We start from the raw sequence: 18,656 nt of genomic DNA on the forward strand, positions 1-18,656 counted from the left end.
AATGTTCTTTCCATTTCATGGGGTGAGCGGGGGAGGGGAATGTTAAGTATTTTGATCACATGCACAGTGTGTTTTCCTGAAGAGGAAAAAAAAAAAAAAAAACCTAAGATACATTAAAAAAAAAGTGTTCCTTTTTTTATTAATGGTTAATTTATTCTATAGGTGTTGGAGCTTATGTTTCTCCTGATATGATGGTTGCAGAGTATTCACTGAGAGAGAAATTACCTGCAAATCAATACACATGGTCTTCTAGAGGCCCAAGGTAAGTACAAGTAGTTCTAGGAACATGTGTTTGATTACTTTATACTATTGGGAGAAGGGGTGGTTGTAGATAAGAAGTAGTAACAGCCTTGTTTTCAGCAAATTTGATGTTGAAACTTTGGTGAAACATGCTTTACTTTTGTAAAAATCACAGTAATAGATCTTATGTTCATTTTGAAGTTATAATCTACTTGGAACATTTTGAATGATTCCTATAAGCAAGCAAATTCTGATTGACAAGTGTTAATTTTCTGACTCCATCTGAACTTTTAGACTGGGTCAGTTAATCAAGACAGTCCTCTACTAACGTGACCACAGGCCAACCCAAACTTAGATGCATATGCATACACACACATATAGCATGATTTTAAAACTCTTTTTAATCTAGCTTTAGAAAATTTTAAATTATATATAAGGCCCATGTTACATTTCTGTTGACACAGTGGAAATTTTTTGGTATAGACAAAAGAAATAGCCTCATCACCCAGTTACAGCATTCAAATCGCTAACACCTTTGACTTTTTCACATAAACATAGATATATACACATGAAAATTTCACTAAGTAAAAAATATGTGGTGAGAAATTAGCTGTGTTTGGTCATTTTCCTTCCATTGCTGCCTCATAATATATTTTTGTCTTTTCTTTCTTTGTTTTAGGTAATGAGTGCAAATATCTGTATCATTTTGGACTATAATTGTGACCTTTTAAATATTGTACATATCCAGCTATTCTCATTCTACATAAACCTTCCTGCTTTCTGTTTAGTGCTGATGGGGCCCTTGGTGTGAGCATCAGTGCACCAGGAGGGGCCATTGCTTCTGTGCCTAACTGGACATTGAGGGGGACTCAGCTAATGAATGGGACATCAATGTCTTCCCCCAATGCCTGTGGGGGCATTGCCCTGGTACTTTCAGGTAAGAGTATTATTTACTACTCTCTTCTTTATTGTAGATCTTGTTTTCTGCAATTCTCATGGTGAGAGATTGGATAGAAGTGGTGATACCCTGAACACAAAATAAGGCAAAATAAGGTGTAAGGTACAAAGTGATGCATCAGATAACAATCCTTGGAGTCAGTATTCAGCCATTCAGAAAATTTAATTTATTGACTGCTATTATTGCTTATCAAATAATTTTTTTCATTCTGGTGCTAAATCCATGAGTAGAACATCAAAAGTACTTTGCTCTGTGAAGTTTACTGTTAAAGACAAACTGTAAACAAATTCAGAATGTTTATGCTACTTTACCAGGTGATGATGATGTGCAGTATTGAACAGGATGTCTCTAGGTCACTTCTGACTCAGGTTTCTGCCTCAAAAAGTGTCCCTCTTTCCAAGTCCTACCTCTCACTGGCCTCTGTTGTTATCTCCTTTTCTGTCTTGTAACTTTCTTCTCTACCCAATATGAATGAGCCATACTGGGCTGCCTCAATGTCCCAGTTAGTGCTACTTCACCTGCTAGGGTGAGTCAGACCTCAGAACAGATCCTCGCCTCTATTCATTTCTTGTCCTTCAAACTCACCAAATATTTCAAGGTTGCAAGTCTTCTCTCTGCATATTCAGCTATTTCTACCTGCAAATCCTTTCTGCCATGGATTGGATCAGAAAACTCATGCATTCTACAAGACTCAACTCATCTACCACTCTTCTGGATTCTTGTGGACATGATTATAGCTGCCTTAGTTTGCATCATAGCCTACCTATTTGTTTTGTTTACATATTACAATATTTTACTGGAAATACATTTTATGAGTTCTGGGAGAACAAAAATAGTATAATATTCATCCTTTAATAGGCTGGCGATTCTTGACCATACCCTTCTATGTTCAAAAACTGGCTGTACACTGAAATTGCGTGCTACCTAATCTTTAAAGATTCCGAGCTGTAGTGAGACATGTTTGATGTCTTTGATTTAGTTTGCTTAATTTCCACTGGCGATTATAACATATAATCTGGTTGTAAATTGCTGTCACCAACCATAGTGCTGAACCAACAATATTTTAAAGACAATGCCATTTGAATACCCGTAACATGTCTGCTTGTACATCCATGTCATAGCTACATAACCTGCATTGATGTGACTGCAGAATGGAATGAAATGAATTTTTCTCCAAGTACAGTATTTATGGGATGCAAACAATTTAAATCAGTTATTAATTTTTAAGAAAACATTCTGAAGTGAATTTTAAAAGGAAATACAGCAGAAGAGGGTACATGTTATATTTTGGTGAAGGGGACGTCTTTCAACTAGTGAGATCATTAATATTAATTTCCTGGTTTTGCTTTTTAATTTTAGGTCTGAAAGCAAATAATATTGATTATACTGTTCACTCAGTCAGAAGAGCTCTAGAAAATACTGCAATAAAAGCTGACAATATAGAAGTATTTGCCCAAGGACATGGAATTATTCAGGTATTGTTGTCTGTGTACAAAACAATGATAAAGCACCAAGATAATGCTGTAAAGATTGCTCTGCAATGATGATTCAGTAAGTCTAAATTATAGACTTGGCCATTGTAGAACTATAAGCAAAAAGGGTACAAAGTCACTTTGTAGGTAAAAGAAAGTAGCTGCACTGAAATAAACATTGAGGGCATGTAAAGATTGGAAATTCAAAATGGTAAAAGTAAGCCTTGCTCAGGCTTAAGTTAGTGAGTGGCCTTGGATCACATGAGAACAACTGTGAATTCAGACTGAAGTGGAAAGTCATCAAATTGTGATTAGAATAGTATTTGTTTTAAAACATAGGTTTGCTGTCTTAGCTGTGGTGATTAGTTTAGAGAAGTGAATCTAGAAATCAGCTTTGCAACAGCTAAAATTAAATTGATTCATAATTTGTAATAAAATATTTTTCTTGACATAGCCATTTATATTTTACCATTTATATTCTTCCAGGTTGACAAAGCCTATGACTACCTCGTTCAGAATACATCATTTGCTAACAAATTAGGTTTTACAGTTACAGTTGGAACTAACCGTGGCATCTACCTCCGAGATCCTGTTCAGGTGGCTGCTCCTTCAGATCATGGTGTTGGCATTGAGCCTGTATTCCCAGAGAACACAGGTAAGTAGTAGGCTGGCAATAAGCAGAAGCAATCATATTTGTGGCTTAAATGAATGGTAAATAAAAGAAGAATGCTTCTGTCTTAATGTCTAAAGCAGTGAATCTTACCCTTGGTGATTCTGTAACCCTTTAATACAGTTCATGTTGTGGTGACCCCTAAAATTATTTTGTTGTAGCTTCATAACTGTAATTTCCCTATTTGTAAAGAATTATAATGCAAATGTCTGTTTTCCAGTGGTCTTAGCAGACCCAAAGGGGTTCTGACTCACAGGTTGAGAACCACTGCTCTAAGAAGTTATAAATTATTAAGTGATTGTTTTAAAGTTTAATAGATTTCATGGGAAATATTAGTTTGGGATCCCAGTACCATAGCAGCATTTCAGGCAGTATCTTGACTTTGAGGAAAACAGTGGACCCAGGCCTTCAGTGACCCATAGTTATATTAAACTTGTAATAAAATTATAGATTACTTTTCTGTCCATATCTCATTCCTTCAGTAGAAGACAGAGCTTTAGGTTAGTGTTAGAAGTAGAAGCAGCAGGGCACATACACTGCCACCCAGCTGGGTATAATTAAAGCTGTCATTGTATATTTGGCAGTTTATTTTAGTGAGATGCTCTTATCTGAATACAGAAATATAAAACAACCACTAAACTCATATTCTTGAGGTTGTTGGGTGAAAATGCTTATGAATCACACAGAAGGATACTAAGATATACAGAAAATTCTGTACTTTTAAGTTGTAATTTGAATGTCATGTCTAATGCATTGTACAGCAAACCAAACTAAGTTGCAAAATTTTCTTGACAGAACATAGCACTATAAACATGGTCCCCAGAAATGTTAATTTTAATTTTTGACTTTTTTTTTTAATGGCAGAAAACTCTGAAAAAATATCCCTTCAGCTTCATTTAGCTTTAACTTCAAATTCGTCTTGGGTTCAGTGCCCCAGCCATTTGGAACTCATGAATCAGTGTCGGCACATAAATATACGTGTGGATCCCAGGGGCTTAAGAGAAGGGTTGCATTATACAGAGGTATTGTCATATCTGTTTTTTTTTTTTTTTTTCTTAAAAAACAACTATATATCTTTCCACTTGGCAGATTTTCTAGCTTTTCTGTATTCATTTAAGCAGTTAGATCTATAGTGTTGCATCCTTCTGTGAAGAAGGCTAGGGGAAGACATAGCTAGCAAAGCTGTTTTGATCAGGCCTCTCTACTTTGTTAATTATACAAAAACCTGTAGTGTAGTTAGCTTTACTGTTTAGACAAAACATTTGTTGAACATAGTAGCTGTAAGTAAACACAGATAGTGTCATAACATCTTTCTACCTCCAAAGTATTTATAACACTAGTTTTAGTTTGTAGTAGAGCATAAATAAGTAGAGCATGAGTTTTTTCTTTTAATTTGATACCTTATTGCCTATTAGTCTCAGTCATGATTTGCTTATGTGACTATTTGGACTTTGTGTTACTATGTGAACTAATGTTAGTAATGTGGTATTGAATTACTGTAGAACCTTTAAATTTTAAGTTTAGATTCTTCTGTGCTTACATTACATCTTTTATTTCCTGTTTTGCCACTTTGTTCATGGATTCTGAAACTTACCATTCTATCCTCAAGGTATGTGGCTATGATATAGCATCCCCCAATGCAGGTCCTCTATTCAGAGTTCCAATCACTGCAGTTATAGCAGCAAAGTAAGTAAGATATTTAACTTACTATTACATATGTAAATTGTTAATGCCTATATGTGATATAGTATAGACTTTTGGAGGATTATTAGCCCAGAGGCCAATAACTGGAAAGATTATTCAGACAGAAGCAGGTAATCAGGTTCTGTTCCATTCTCGATTGTATATAATTAGCTATGTTGTTTGTATTAATTATGAGTTCAGAGCCCCTGGCATCTGCCCACCCTCCTGAAATGTCTTTACTCAGACTGCCAGTGAGTCCATATTGCCCAGTTGAGTCTGTCTTCATTTTACTCCATTCCTTTGTTCCTCCATAGTGCTTTTTTTTATCTTCCACTCCACTCAGCTTTACTTTCCTGAGCCTGATTATGCTCTTCTGATTTTCTAGATACTTTCTGTAATGAGTTTTTCTGTCCTATCATCCAACACCCAAATAATGACATGGATACTTGTTATTAATTGTGAAACCTTGGTCTTAGCTTAGGCTTGTTCCTAACTAGCTCTATAACTTAAATTAACCCATTTATATTAATCCCCTTTCTATGACATGACATAACTTCTCTTCTATCTTGAGCCCTCTGTTTCCTCTCCTGGTGTCTCTTGTGTGCTTAGATTCTCTTTCTTTTCCTTTCCCTGGAAATCTTACCTGATCTCCTGCCTAGCTATGGGCTGTTCGGCTTTTTATTACACCAATTACAGCAAATACAACTTCATACAGTGTGCAAATATCTCACAACTGTTTCCAGAATTACTATTTCATACTTCCTGGAATCATGGAATTCAACTTTGATAATGTAGTCCTTTGATAAGGACTACAGCAGGGGTAGTCCTTAAGGATCAGGTTTACATTCCTTAAGAAGGCCACAAAAACAGCTCACAATTACAGTCCCATGTAGCTTCCTGTCACTGACTTTACAAAACTGCACATTTTTAACCAACTGCCTGCCCTGACACTCCTGGCTTCCTCAGTGTTTATGCATTTGTACTGTTGGTTCCTTTGCCTGGTTTGCCTGTCCGTTGAATTTCCAGACTTGTTTCTGGGCATCCCAGGTGAAGGCAGTTCCTTCTCTCTGACATTAATACTTTTTACAAGCTTCTGGACAGTCTCTGGCTGATGTGTTCCAATTTTTTTTATTTAATTTATTTCATTTGATTGTGAGTCCTCTGTGAATAAAAACTGTGTCTTACACATTTTAAATTAATACTTTTTAGGGGTTTGTTTGGGTTAATGGTGTAATAAGCCTCAGCCAATGGGGTCTATAGCATAAAATTGGGGAGATTAAATTTAATACAGGCCATGAACATGGGAAAACTGCATCTTATTTAATTGCATCCATTATATATTTTGTATAAGTACAGTGGGAATTTAGACAAGATTTTCAATACCATGCAGTTTAGGAAGTTTCTCCAGGCTCACTTTTTGTATCTAAGCCCTCTTCTATTTTCCCCCTAACAATTGCTTTCTGAAGCTTTCTGTATTAAGTGGTTTTTCTCCCAACATCATTTTTTATAGACCAAATGGTCATGTCTTACTCATTGGTATATTTCTAGCTACAAATAACTGTGGTACTCATTTCTTCTTTGTAAAACTGAATACTGTGTGGCTATAGCATGTATTTTATTTCTAGTACATATAGTTATACATTTGATGCTTAGGTTTCCTTGATTTCTTATGAAAGTAGTTTGTTTTTGGAGCATTTTGAAACTGTAACCAGAGGTTTAATTTAATATCTGTTTCACCTGTGCATCTGTAAGACTATTATTGTATAATTCTATTTTAATATTTAGGAATCACTAGTTGAGAATCTGGTAATGAGAAAATCCTGTGAATTTTAGAAACTTCTTTTAGAAAAAACAGGAGACAGCATAAGCTTTTTACTATTTCTGTTGCAAGGTGTAAAAGTAGGTGAGTAGAATCATCTGTGGGCTGCCATCAGAGGTTATATCTGATGCTGTGTTACAGGACAGGACGAGGTAGTACTGTGCTAACCATTTATTACCAACTCATTGCAAGCCTCAGGGTTTATTTTTAGCACACTATAGTCTTGCATATGTTAGATAACATCTAGAGTACCTGCAAGTTTATTGTTTAAATGTAGCTTTACATTTAGAGTATCATGTTTAATATTTATATATTTTTTTAATTTTCAGAATAAATGAGTCATCACATTATGATCTAGCTTTTACAGATGTACATTTTAAACCTGGTCAGATTCGAAGACATTTTGTTGAGGTTCCTGAGGGTGCAACTTGGGCTGGTAAGTATAATTTGGCAGTGACTTTTTTTGTTTGTTTGTTTGTTTTTTGTTTTTTTTAAATATATTTGAGTATTTTCACACTAGTAATAATACATTGTTGTGTTGATTTCTTTCTGAGGGTTCTCAGAAGTTATTCTCAACTACTACCTTTTTGTATTCTATGCTAGGCCGTTAGAAGAAGACTGCTTTTAAAGTCCTTTTCTTCTATAGAATACCTAATTCAAACTCTGACCAACTTACTGATAGTGTGAAATATCTTAACTGATATATCTATAAGTATAGACAATTAAGTAGTGCTTCCTTTATGTTAACGTCAACCTTTGTGTTCTTAAGAGTTTGGTTTACTGAGTGACAGAAATCTGTTTGGGGCTGTAATTGTGAGTTGTCAATGTGGGCTATTTTAAGGCCAAGTTGTGGCATTGCATAGTACTGCAGTATTTACATAGGGCCCCTTGGCATTATGTAGCTCGAGTCTGTTAAAATTCAGTAATAGTTCTAAAGAATAAAAATCTTACCCACAGAAATTACTCGTTTCTGACCAGGCTTTACAGTTTACTCGGTGTCTGTTTTCTTTAATTAAGAGAGATAGAGAAAAAAAAAACTTGATTAGTGATAAGTCAATAAATATAATTCCCCTATGATTTATGTACTTGGTGTTGAAAATATTTAGGGATTGGAGCGGGGGTTATTGTTATAAAACATTCAGCGGTATAGAATGAGCATGTTTCCACTTTACTTCATAGTATTAGATTGCAAGTGTTCTCGTGGTTCCTATTTCAGATCATTCAAAATATTGTCAGAACACCAAATATATATATATTTGTAGCAATTGATTGATTTTCCCTCTGTTTCCCCTTGTCTGTAAGAACAAAAATGAACTGACACTTGCTTTAGTGCTTTTGAGTTAGAACAAGTATTCTTTAATAATCTTTCCTCATTGTTTTGGTTTACCTCTAGCCATGCAGTGCAGTAAAGCTAAGCAGGTGTGGTTGTGATATTGATACTTTGGAGAAACTGTTAGGAATACATACAAGAGGGAAAATATAGGAAGAAAATTTAGACATGATAAATAGGGGTTGCTAAAATTACAATCCTCTTATTGGGAATTAGGTTTTTTGTTTGTTTGTTTGGTTTGGTTTTGTGTGATTAAAATGAGAGAAAGGAGCAATTTTGAAAGCCCTAGTTAGGATAATTGTGTATAGATCCAGAAGTGGCTTTGTTCTTTCCTAGTGTCTGAAGTTATGATTCTGTTCACTTAATAATGGTTTCTTACAGAATATCATCTATACACATACTCTGTTTTGAGGAAACTTGTAGCTTTTGTTTGAAAACACCATTTTAGGAATTGGAAAGAAACATGGTTAAGAGCACTTCCTGATCTTCCAGAGAGACCTGGGTTTTATTCCCAGAACCTACATGGAGTGTCCCAACCATTTATAATTCCAGTTCCAGAGTAGCCAGTGACCTCTTCAGGACTCTACAGGCACCAGACATGCACATGACTGAGGACAAACACCTATGTAAATCAAATAAAAATATATATTTATAATTTTATTTTTTATTATTCCCTAAGCAGGTAAAACTTAGTTTTTTAAAAAATTGTGATCATTTTAATTCTTATTTAAAACTTATTTTTTTTTTTTCCTTCATTTTAGAAGTTACTGTGTGTTCATGTTCTGCTGAGGTATCAGCAAAGTTTGTTCTGCATGCAGTACAGCTGGTGAAGCAGAGAGCATATCGAAGTCATGAATTTTATAAGTTTTGTTCCCTTCCAGAAAAAGGAACACTGGTTGAAGCCTTTCCTGTCCTGGTAAGTTTATTTGAAAGGTTAAAATTCAGAGCAGTACCTTTTCTTTTGGTATGAGCTAAGACTAGTTTGTGCCTAGGGCATGTTAGAGTTTCTTATTTTGTTCATATCTGTCAGTTGAGGTAGGGTGAGGTAGTTTGGTGAAGAATACTGAAAACCAGGACTGGAGAGGTGACTTGGGGATTTAAGAGTACTTGCTGCTCTTGTAGAGGACTCTGCTTCAGTTCACAACACCCACATGGCAGCTTACAACCATCTGTAACTCCAGTTCCTCTTTGACCACCTCACACTAGGCAAGCACCACATGCAAGCAGAACACTCATATACATAAAATAAACAATCTTTTAAAAAAAAAAAAAGTACTAAAACCAAGCCAGCAAGCATAGTGCTTAACTGTAATCCTAGCATTTGGAGGCAGAGGTAAGCAGATCTCTAACTGTTCAAGACCAGCCTGATTTACATAGTGCTGATCTATACCAGTAAATAAAATTAAAGCTGTGTTTCAAGAGTAAATTTTACTCCTCTATTCTCCCATTCTTAAAATGCTATGATGGAACCCAGATGATGTGCATCTAAGGCAAGTAAGTGCTCTACAACTGAACTGTACCCCAACCAATATTCACATCTCTTAAAAGTTCTAATCATGTGCCTCTTTATAATTTGGTCATTTACATTGTTAGCACATAGTACTGAAGATTTTTTTTTTTTCCTGATGTGAGACTTATTTCTAGTTATCTTACTAATGTCCTTTTGTTGTGAATCTGAAGTGGTTTGATTTACAGAGAAAACTATTGTCAGTTCTCTATTTCTTGCCCATATTTGGAATGACTGGTTCTGGTCATGGTATGTGAATGTGCTGCTGTGCTTGTTCCTTTGGGCTTTCTCTTCCTAATATCTCCTGTGTGTCTGTTACTTTATATGGGACACTGTTAGCATTATTCATTTCTTTAAATGTTCTAGTACAGCAGTGCTAGGACACCCTCTTACATTTTTTTCTTAAGAGATGGATGTGACTGTAACTTGCCTTATCAGTTGCCAGGTGGCTGTGAAAACAAAATTCATTCCTGCCTATTGAGTATGCCTTAGAAATTTTGTAACATTCCTTCTCATCATTAATCTGAATTATCTTTTAGTTGGTCCTAGGGCTTTTTAATTTACTGTGTGTAGCTTGTATGGCTGTCGTGTATCTTTTATGTTTTTAAAAGTGTTGGACTTAATAACTATTTAAATCCTTACCTATACCCATGTTATTTGTTGAACAACTAGCATAAAATCCTTAGTTTCATTCCTGGGAATAAAAATTTTATTTTGAAACAGGTAATATTTGGTGATATGAAGAAGAATTAGAAAACAGATTCATTCTTTAACATTCTTATTTTTATTTGAAGGGTGGGAAAGCAATTGAATTTTGTATTGCTCGTTGGTGGGCAAGTCTCAGTGACGTCAATATTGATTATACCATATCATTCCATGGGATAGTGTGTACTGCGCCACAGTTAAACATTGTAAGTATTGTAAAATCATCATCCTTTTTAGTATCTTTTTTGTTATGAAAAATAATTTCTGTGGTAAATTTAAACCTTAATGAGGAACTAATTGATAAATCTGGATGTATTTGTCCATGGGGATTTAAATATTTGCATTTCATAAACATATTTAGATATACAATATTATCTTAAAGTTTGAGAAATCAATTTTTAAATATCTTTTGTAGCATGCATCTGAAGGAATCAATCGTTTTGATGTTCAGTCATCCTTAAAGTATGAAGATCTGGCTCCTTGCATTACTTTGAAGAGCTGGGTCCAAACACTGCGGTATCTGTCACTGTTTTAAGAGTTACAAATGGGAAGGATGTGAGGTTTGGGGGGGTTGTTTGTTTTCTTTCTAATTTTTATCTGTGATGCTAGTGATTAAAAAAATCCAGTTTGAGTTTGCAGCCTAGGAATCCTCTTGGGTTTCCAAAAGTTGGCTCAGCATTGCTTTTTGCCTTCCCTGATCCCATCATCATTAGTATCCTGTCTTTCCTAACCATGGAGTGTTCACTTCCCATGCATAAAACCCTCAGTTTAATATTTCAACAAAGCTAGTTAACAGTATCCAATTTTTATTCTGTGAATACATGATTCACTGTTGGTCAAAATTCAATACCAGAAAATCCCGTTGACTAGTAGAAAAAAATTGTCTCTTGAGTATATGCCATAACTCCTTGTGGAAGCAGGAATTTCCAGTTTTGGTGTTCTGCTACTAATACCTTAACAGTGTCATTTACTCAGGACAAGGACTAGCTATATCCCTAGCATATGATGTCACACATGCCATGCCTATGTAGCAGCACCAGTAAGTGAGGCTATCAGGGAGTGTGTTTATCAGAGCTTTTCTTTAACTGTTGTTGGTAGTCATTACCCAAGTGTTGGGATTTGGCTATGGTAAGAGTTTTTTGGTAATATTTTAAAATGTTTTTGATGATAAATAGAATATTCTTGTAATCTTGCAGTGATTTAGTTAGTATGGGGTACATATTAATTAAAATTTTATATGGTTTACTGTAAACACAGTTTCAGAAGTGACCTTTCACCTGGCACATTTAGCTGCTTTCTCTGTGTTTTTAAATGAAGTCTTGAATTAATTCAGTGATACAGTTGTCTTATTACATTACAGCCCAGTAAGTGCAAAAACCAGACCTTTAGGATCAAGAGATGTTTTGCCAAATAATCGCCAACTTTATGAGATGGTTCTGACATACAACTTTCATCAGGTAAGTGTTATCTTATCTAGTAAAATATACCTGTTCAGTTAGCTACCATTTTATATACTGTGAAATCACAGATGGAAAGATGTCACTTATCTTTGAGACTTAGTTTTTTTATAGTGTATTTTTCTGTTGATGTGACAAACAATAGGGGAAAAAAACATAAAGGAAAGAGTTGGTACTCTGAGATGGTTTAGCCTGTGCTCACTGGGCTCTTGTGTTCCTGGGCCTATAGTCAGGTAATATACCACAATGGCATCAGAAAACTTAACAGAGGCTGCTCAACTCACAGAGCATAGGAAGCAGAGAAGAGGGGACCAGAAACTAAAAATTAGCTAATGCCCAGTGCCACTCAACTTCCTCCAACAAGGCCCTACCTCCTGGAATTTCAACCATCTCCCAAACAACACAGCATCACCAGCTGGGTACCAAGCATTCAGCATATGTGGGAGGTGTTGTACGTCCTGACCACAACAATTCTACATTGATAACACCTGGCCTGATTGCCCTCTGCAAAGAATCAGTAGTGAAACTAGAATCAGGAGGGAAAGTAATTGAGACCATTGTAAATGTTGGATCCAGGGGATTTTTATAGTGAGTGAGATTTCACTTCATCTTAATTTAGTTTTAATGTTACAGAATGGTAGATTTCAGTAAATTGTTAGATTCCAATTTCATAAAGAAATTAGAGTGTATATGTTGGAAAAATATATATTCATTAGAAGTGAGTATGTGCATATTTATGTATGTGTGTCTAGGAGGAGCACTGAGCTTTTATTTTTAAAAGTTTATTTAATGCCACAATAGTAGCTGCCCTATACTTTGAAAAAAAAAGTTTATAAGCGTGTATTCTGAATACTTTTTAATGAAACAGTATAGTGATATTATATATAAACCATGTCAAGTAATTCTTCTTTTTTTTTTTTTTTTCAATAGCCTAAAAGTGGAGAAGTAACACCTAGTTGTCCACTTCTTTGTGAATTGTTATATGAGTCAGAATTTGACAGCCAACTGTGGATTATTTTTGACCAGAACAAAAGACAGATGGGCTCAGGCGATGCCTATCCACATCAGGTACAAGTTGTAAAAAGAATTAATAAATCTCAAATTTCTTGTTAAGGTAAAATGCGAAAATTTTTTAAAGATATCCTTTTACACTTACAGAGATGTCTTTTGCTCTTGCAATTATGAAGGAACAGACTTGACAATGTTTCTGCCATATACTGAGGATGTTGCTTACAAGCACTGTCCGGCAGAGCATGTTTAGTGGAGGAGAAGGGACTGCAGCCAGCACTTGGCATGTGCTTAGCGTGTACTCTATCATGAGATTAGATAGTGATTTATTGTAGTATTTCTCCCTCCTACACAATGCTTGTACTTATTTAAAGATGGTTAGTGAGTGAGGTGTGTGAGACTGGAGAGTGATCCCAGGTCTGAATTGAACTGTGGGCTTAGTAAGGCAGTAGTATGATGGTTTCAGTTTATTAATCCAGACCTGAAATTGTATGAGCATTATTGAACTACATTGAACTACCAGACTCTGTGCTTTCCACTATCACTGAAGGGAAGCAAAGACTCTCTTGACATGTAACTTCTTGGAAATTTCCTCTCTAATTCAAATTGTATTTGAAGAAATGAGATATTTTTCTTGAAGTGCTTGTGATTTTTTTTTTTTTTTTGCTAAGTAATGAAAATCATTCATGGAAATTTTTGCATTTTGTTATTTAAAGAATGATCCCAGTTTTCCCTTCTCAACCAAGCAGTGGTCTCATCACTATAGAATGGAATGTTGGAAGTTAACTTTCACATCTTCTCAGAATACAATGCTTCTGCAGAGTACAGATCCCTATTCCATGAGCATATTAGCAAGGTTGAATGTAGTAGCTCTATATTCTTTGATCTCTACTGGCTCTGTTTTTCCTGCTTGTCCTAAAGAGGTGTGATACTTCACAGTTAAAATTCAAAATAAATATATATATGTATGTATGTATGTATGTATGTATATTTTAGGAAATATACAAAAACTCAACTTGACTTTTTGACTATTACTTGATGCTTCTAATGACTCATGACCAAAATTTTGTTTTTCTTATTTGTATATAAGTATTGATCATGTGAATGAGTGCATATCCTGTAGTGGAAAGAATGAGGATATTGGGGTCAGACCTTGCCTGAGCTCTTTCACTCTTTACTCTCTATGACTCTGGGCAAGTCACTTGATATTCCTGATGCCCACTAGCCCCCTTAGACATTTTTGTATAGACAATGTCTTGTATCTTGTACACATTCTATAAATGGAACTGTCTCTTATCCTCTTACTGTTTATTGAATTAAACTTAACTCTTTCATTTTTTTTTTAGTATTCTTTGAAACTGGAGAAAGGAGATTATACAATTCGACTACAGATTCGTCATGAGCAAATCAGTGATTTGGATCGTCTTAAAGATCTTCCATTTATTGTTTCTCATAGGTTGTCTAATACCTTGAGCTTAGATATTCATGAAAATCATAGCCTTGCACTTCTAGGAAAGAAGAAATCAAGCAGTTTGACATTACCACCCAAATATAACCAGCCATTTTTTGTTACTTCCTTACCTGATGATAAGTAAGTGAAGATATTGCTGATAAATGACATTGTGGTTCATATATTAGTCTAAAAATTTGTAATTTGCTATCATTTTAGTCAGAAGTTATTTCTCAGTTGTATTTTTGAAAATTTGGACATGGGAAATATTTCATTATGGAATTATTTTGATGGTTTTCTTCTAAGTATTTTGTGAAACTTTTTCTTTTGTTACTCTTTTCCCTTTGTAATTCTCTCATTAGAATACCTAAGGGGGCAGGACCCGGATGCTACCTTGCAGGCTCCTTGACATTGTCAAAGACTGAGCTTGGAAAGAAAGCTGTAAGTACTAGTGTTTTGCACTAAAATTAGTACCTGCTTAAAATTTCCTGTCCCTTTGAAGATGGGCTTTAAATACACGGTTCAGATGGGTAAAAAGAGACACCAGGGAGGGCACAGATTAATTGTTTTTCTTTTTCTTGAGCTATTAGTGAAAGTGAATTAATATTTGGTGTCTTTTTTAATGTGTGATTGAAAAATATTTTTTGTTCTCTTGCACAAGCCTGTATACCTTATGTCCTGAACCTATCCCGACTTAATACCAAATCTTCCTGAGATCCAGATCATAATTGGCTGAAATAAATGTAAAATTACAGCATACCCTACAATTTGGTCAACATATTATAGAGATTGCAATAAGTCAGATTCTCTTTAACTGATTATAAAAACCAGTCTGAAGAATTTTTACTAATGAATATTGGCTTTCACATTTGTGAAAACTTGTTGAGTTCTTGTCTAATTATGTGGGTAGATGAAAGATGTTTCTTTTGATATTGTGTTTTTTAGTTTCAATTAGTTTCTAATTTAGAGATAATTGGTATTAAAGCCTTCTAGGCATTTGTTTCAGGTTTTTCCATCTGTTTTCATTACAGATTTGTTACATAGAATGATGTTTATGTGGATCTGTCACCCTTTATGACCTATGAGTCATTTTATTTTAAAACCAGTCACAATTGTCATTCTTACATCTTTGCATTTCTCATTAGCATTAGTTCATACAAAGCTATGTGAGTCTGTTTAACCTGATACTGGGATCTCTAAATGCTGTTGTCAGAATGAGCTCATCTCATTTATCTTGAAACTTATTTTTATTGCTTTTCATTGTTCCATCAAGGCCATATATTCACAGCTATTGAAGCATAATTTGGGGAGTTTGTGCTTAGAAAAAGTTGTTTACCTTAACATTTCTCAGGATGCATTTCAGTGTGTACAACTTACACATACATACTTCAGTGTCATTTGAAGTAAATCAGCACTTGATACTGTACTTTGTTCTTGAACTGATTCAAGAAATCCTGATAACCACGTGTTGTGGTGCATACCTTAATTCCAACACTGAGGAGGCAGAAGCAGGTGGATCTCTGAATTCTAGTTCAGCCTGGTCCACACAGTGAGTTCCAGAACAACCAGGGCTGCACAGAAAAACCCTGTCTTGACAAAAGAAAAAAAAAAACAAAAAACCCTCAGATCTTACTATAGGTTTACCTAGATAGGTCTTTCCGTGGAACTGCAACTAAATTTTTCACCCAAATGGTAGATGGCTCATCTCAGAAGTCCACTTCTCATGAAAGATATAACAGAAAATAATTATTGACAGATTCTTGTTACAATTCAGAAAATAGTATTTCCTGACTATACTGTTAGAGAAAAATTTGAAAGTATATATAAGTACATGGAATTGAATTTACCTAGCTAACAATAGTTAGAAAGGTCATTTATAAGAAGACAAGAATAATCTAAAGTTATTGAGTTAGCACAATTGCCATTGAGTTTTTCATTTAAACTTTCCTCGGCAGTTTTACACTTCTTACATTTTGGTAGTAGGAAAGGAAGTGTGATTTTACTTCACTTTGCCTTTCTTTGTAACCCTGAGTGTTGCGGGTTTTTGTTTTGTTTTTAAAGAATGCCATAGGCCTATGTGATGGTCATGACCTCCTGCATACAGTCAGATTCTGCAGACTGTCAGCTAACTTAAGTGCTTTTTTAAATGTTTTAATGACAATGGAGTTTGATCACTAAATTTTTTAAATAAAATGCTGAAAAGAAGGTTTGCCTTAAAATGGCATATTTGAGTGCATTTTTATTTTTAAAAATTGGTATGGCAGTGCTGCTTTCTTTAAAGCATGCCATTTTGGTCACAGATCTGACCCTTCTGAGTACTGTGACACATACAGATAAAATGTTAAATTGGAAGAAAATTAGGCAGAGGTGGTATCTCCATCCTGTGTAGATTATGCATGTTTTCTTACAGAATGTCGTTCTAACTCCCAGGGGCAGTCTGCAGCAAAACGACAAGGAAAATTTAAAAAGGTACTGATTGTCAGTTCTTAAAAACGATGTCTTAGAGCCTTATTTACATAGTAGTTAAAACTTTTTTCTCTCACTATTATAAATCTTTATTTTTAAAGAATCTCTCCCTTAGTTTCCTTTCTTTACATTCTGCAGTATAGTTCTGTGAGTTAATACTTATAAACAGAATTGGCATATTGCCTTTCTATGAAAGGTTTTTCAAACCATAACCCTTATTTTTCCAAAGGTATGGACATAAAGCTTCTCATTTCTTGGTATAGATAAGATGTCAAGTTGAAAAGTTTGAAGTTTTTCACATGCAAAACCATAAAGAGATGAATGTGATAATACAGCGGTAGAGACCAAAGTAATTAATTATTTTTAAAATCTAGGGCTGACATAATAGCTTAGTCTGACAACCTGAATCTGATCTCTAGGACTCACATGATGAAAAAAGTTGTCATCTGAGTGTATGTATACCATGGCACTTACCTGTATACACACACACACACACACACACACACACACACACTAAATATTTTAAATGTAAAAAGGTATATTAAAGTCTAAAAGCTATTTTTAAAAAGATGGTTTTGTTAATTAACTAGTCCCTGCTCTTACGTCTATTCTAGTTATAAAAGAACAGATAAAAAAAAAAAAAAAAGGAGGGGTGGAAATAACAAATATGAATGTTTAACTAAAAGACAAGGTTAATAAAAATACCGACAGATTTGATGCTCTGAATGGTTCTATTTGGTTTCTTTTAGCACATGAGAGTAGTCTGTGTTGACTGCTGGAACCACATTTAACTTAAAGATCTCTATTCCAAGTACAGAGAAAGGGACATATTTGAGGAAGAGCCACTGGCATCATTGGCATTTCAGTGATCTCTATGTAAGAAGTATTGCTGTAAGACAATCAGTTTTGTTTTAAATTACTGAAATGTCTTCCAGAATGTCCTTGTTGTATATTGATATGATAAGCCCTGGTAAACCATGAAGAATCTTCTAGTTAAGAACCTGAAGACCAGTATTTCTCAAGTGGATGTTTTGACCTATTTGGGCACCATCTAAACATGTTTAATGGATCATAACCCAGCATTTAAAAAAATCTTATGTATTGATGTGTGTTTCTATGAGTTGCCACAAAGATAGCTTGAAAAGTTTCCCAGAAACTCACTAAAATAGGAAGGATATGTCAGCATCAGTTTAAGCATTGCTTTTCTTCCACTTGTATTTTTTAATTGGTCTGCAAAGTTTTGTTGGGCTAACATTATGCAAGGTATGACAGGTAATACTGAAGAATGAGATTATTATTCCTGTCAGTACAAGTACATGGCACATTACAGCTCTGGTATAAAAGATAAGCATAAAGTTACAAAGAGAAATTCTTACACATATAATGTAAAATAATTAGATACTTTTAGTAAATCACAAATGACATCAGTGATATTAATCTTTAAAATAGTTGAACTTGTATAAAGCTTTTAATTTAATAACTAAATGAATAAATACATTAAGCACACAAGAAATTGGGCCTTTTTAACCAGATCTAAATGATGCTCTATTATGCTGTTCATTGAGCAGTTATTGGTTTTAGGGGTAACATTAAGTTTCTGAAAAGTTATTCTTCAGTTTGAACACTATTGAAATACTTTAAGGATTCCTTATAAAGTTTTTTCAACTTTAATACTAAGTTTCTCCTATTGAGAACTCTTTATAACTTTTCTGCTATGAATATTCTTCTTGACTATCCTTTTTAAAACATGATCACAGTTATTCATGATTTAAGGTACAAAATTATTACTATTAAATGAGCCCTACATTAGTCCCTTAAGGAAGTGAGTTGGAAAACAATGCTTATTTAAAAAAGTGCTGGGGCCAGACCAGCCTGGTCTACAAGAGCTAGT

General features: G+C 34.6%; 1 protein-coding gene across 2 annotated transcripts in view; it reads left to right on the forward strand.

Moving 5' to 3' along the window:
* The window catches only part of Tpp2 (tripeptidyl peptidase 2), a 65,829-nt gene that overhangs the window by 29,171 nt on the left and 18,002 nt on the right, over positions 1-18,656 (forward strand). Inside the window, exons 10-24 of one of the 2 annotated variants that reach the window (XM_051190101.1) lie at positions 163-262; positions 1,029-1,177; positions 2,558-2,673; positions 3,157-3,325; positions 4,205-4,362; positions 4,950-5,026; positions 7,172-7,278; positions 8,934-9,088; positions 10,474-10,590; positions 10,800-10,900; positions 11,745-11,841; positions 12,772-12,909; positions 14,196-14,440; positions 14,662-14,740; positions 16,730-16,768. In XM_051190101.1, coding sequence (XP_051046058.1) covers positions 163-262; positions 1,029-1,177; positions 2,558-2,673; positions 3,157-3,325; positions 4,205-4,362; positions 4,950-5,026; positions 7,172-7,278; positions 8,934-9,088; positions 10,474-10,590; positions 10,800-10,900; positions 11,745-11,841; positions 12,772-12,909; positions 14,196-14,440; positions 14,662-14,740; positions 16,730-16,768 — 1,847 coding nt within the window. The remainder of the gene's footprint in view (positions 1-162; positions 263-1,028; positions 1,178-2,557; positions 2,674-3,156; positions 3,326-4,204; positions 4,363-4,949; positions 5,027-7,171; positions 7,279-8,933; positions 9,089-10,473; positions 10,591-10,799; positions 10,901-11,744; positions 11,842-12,771; positions 12,910-14,195; positions 14,441-14,661; positions 14,741-16,729; positions 16,769-18,656) is intronic. The other variant, XM_051190102.1, reaches the window with a different exon arrangement.

Source organism: Phodopus roborovskii, unplaced genomic scaffold, assembly GCF_943737965.1.
Source record: "Phodopus roborovskii unplaced genomic scaffold, PHOROB, whole genome shotgun sequence".
Taxonomy (NCBI): Eukaryota; Metazoa; Chordata; class Mammalia; order Rodentia; family Cricetidae; genus Phodopus; species Phodopus roborovskii.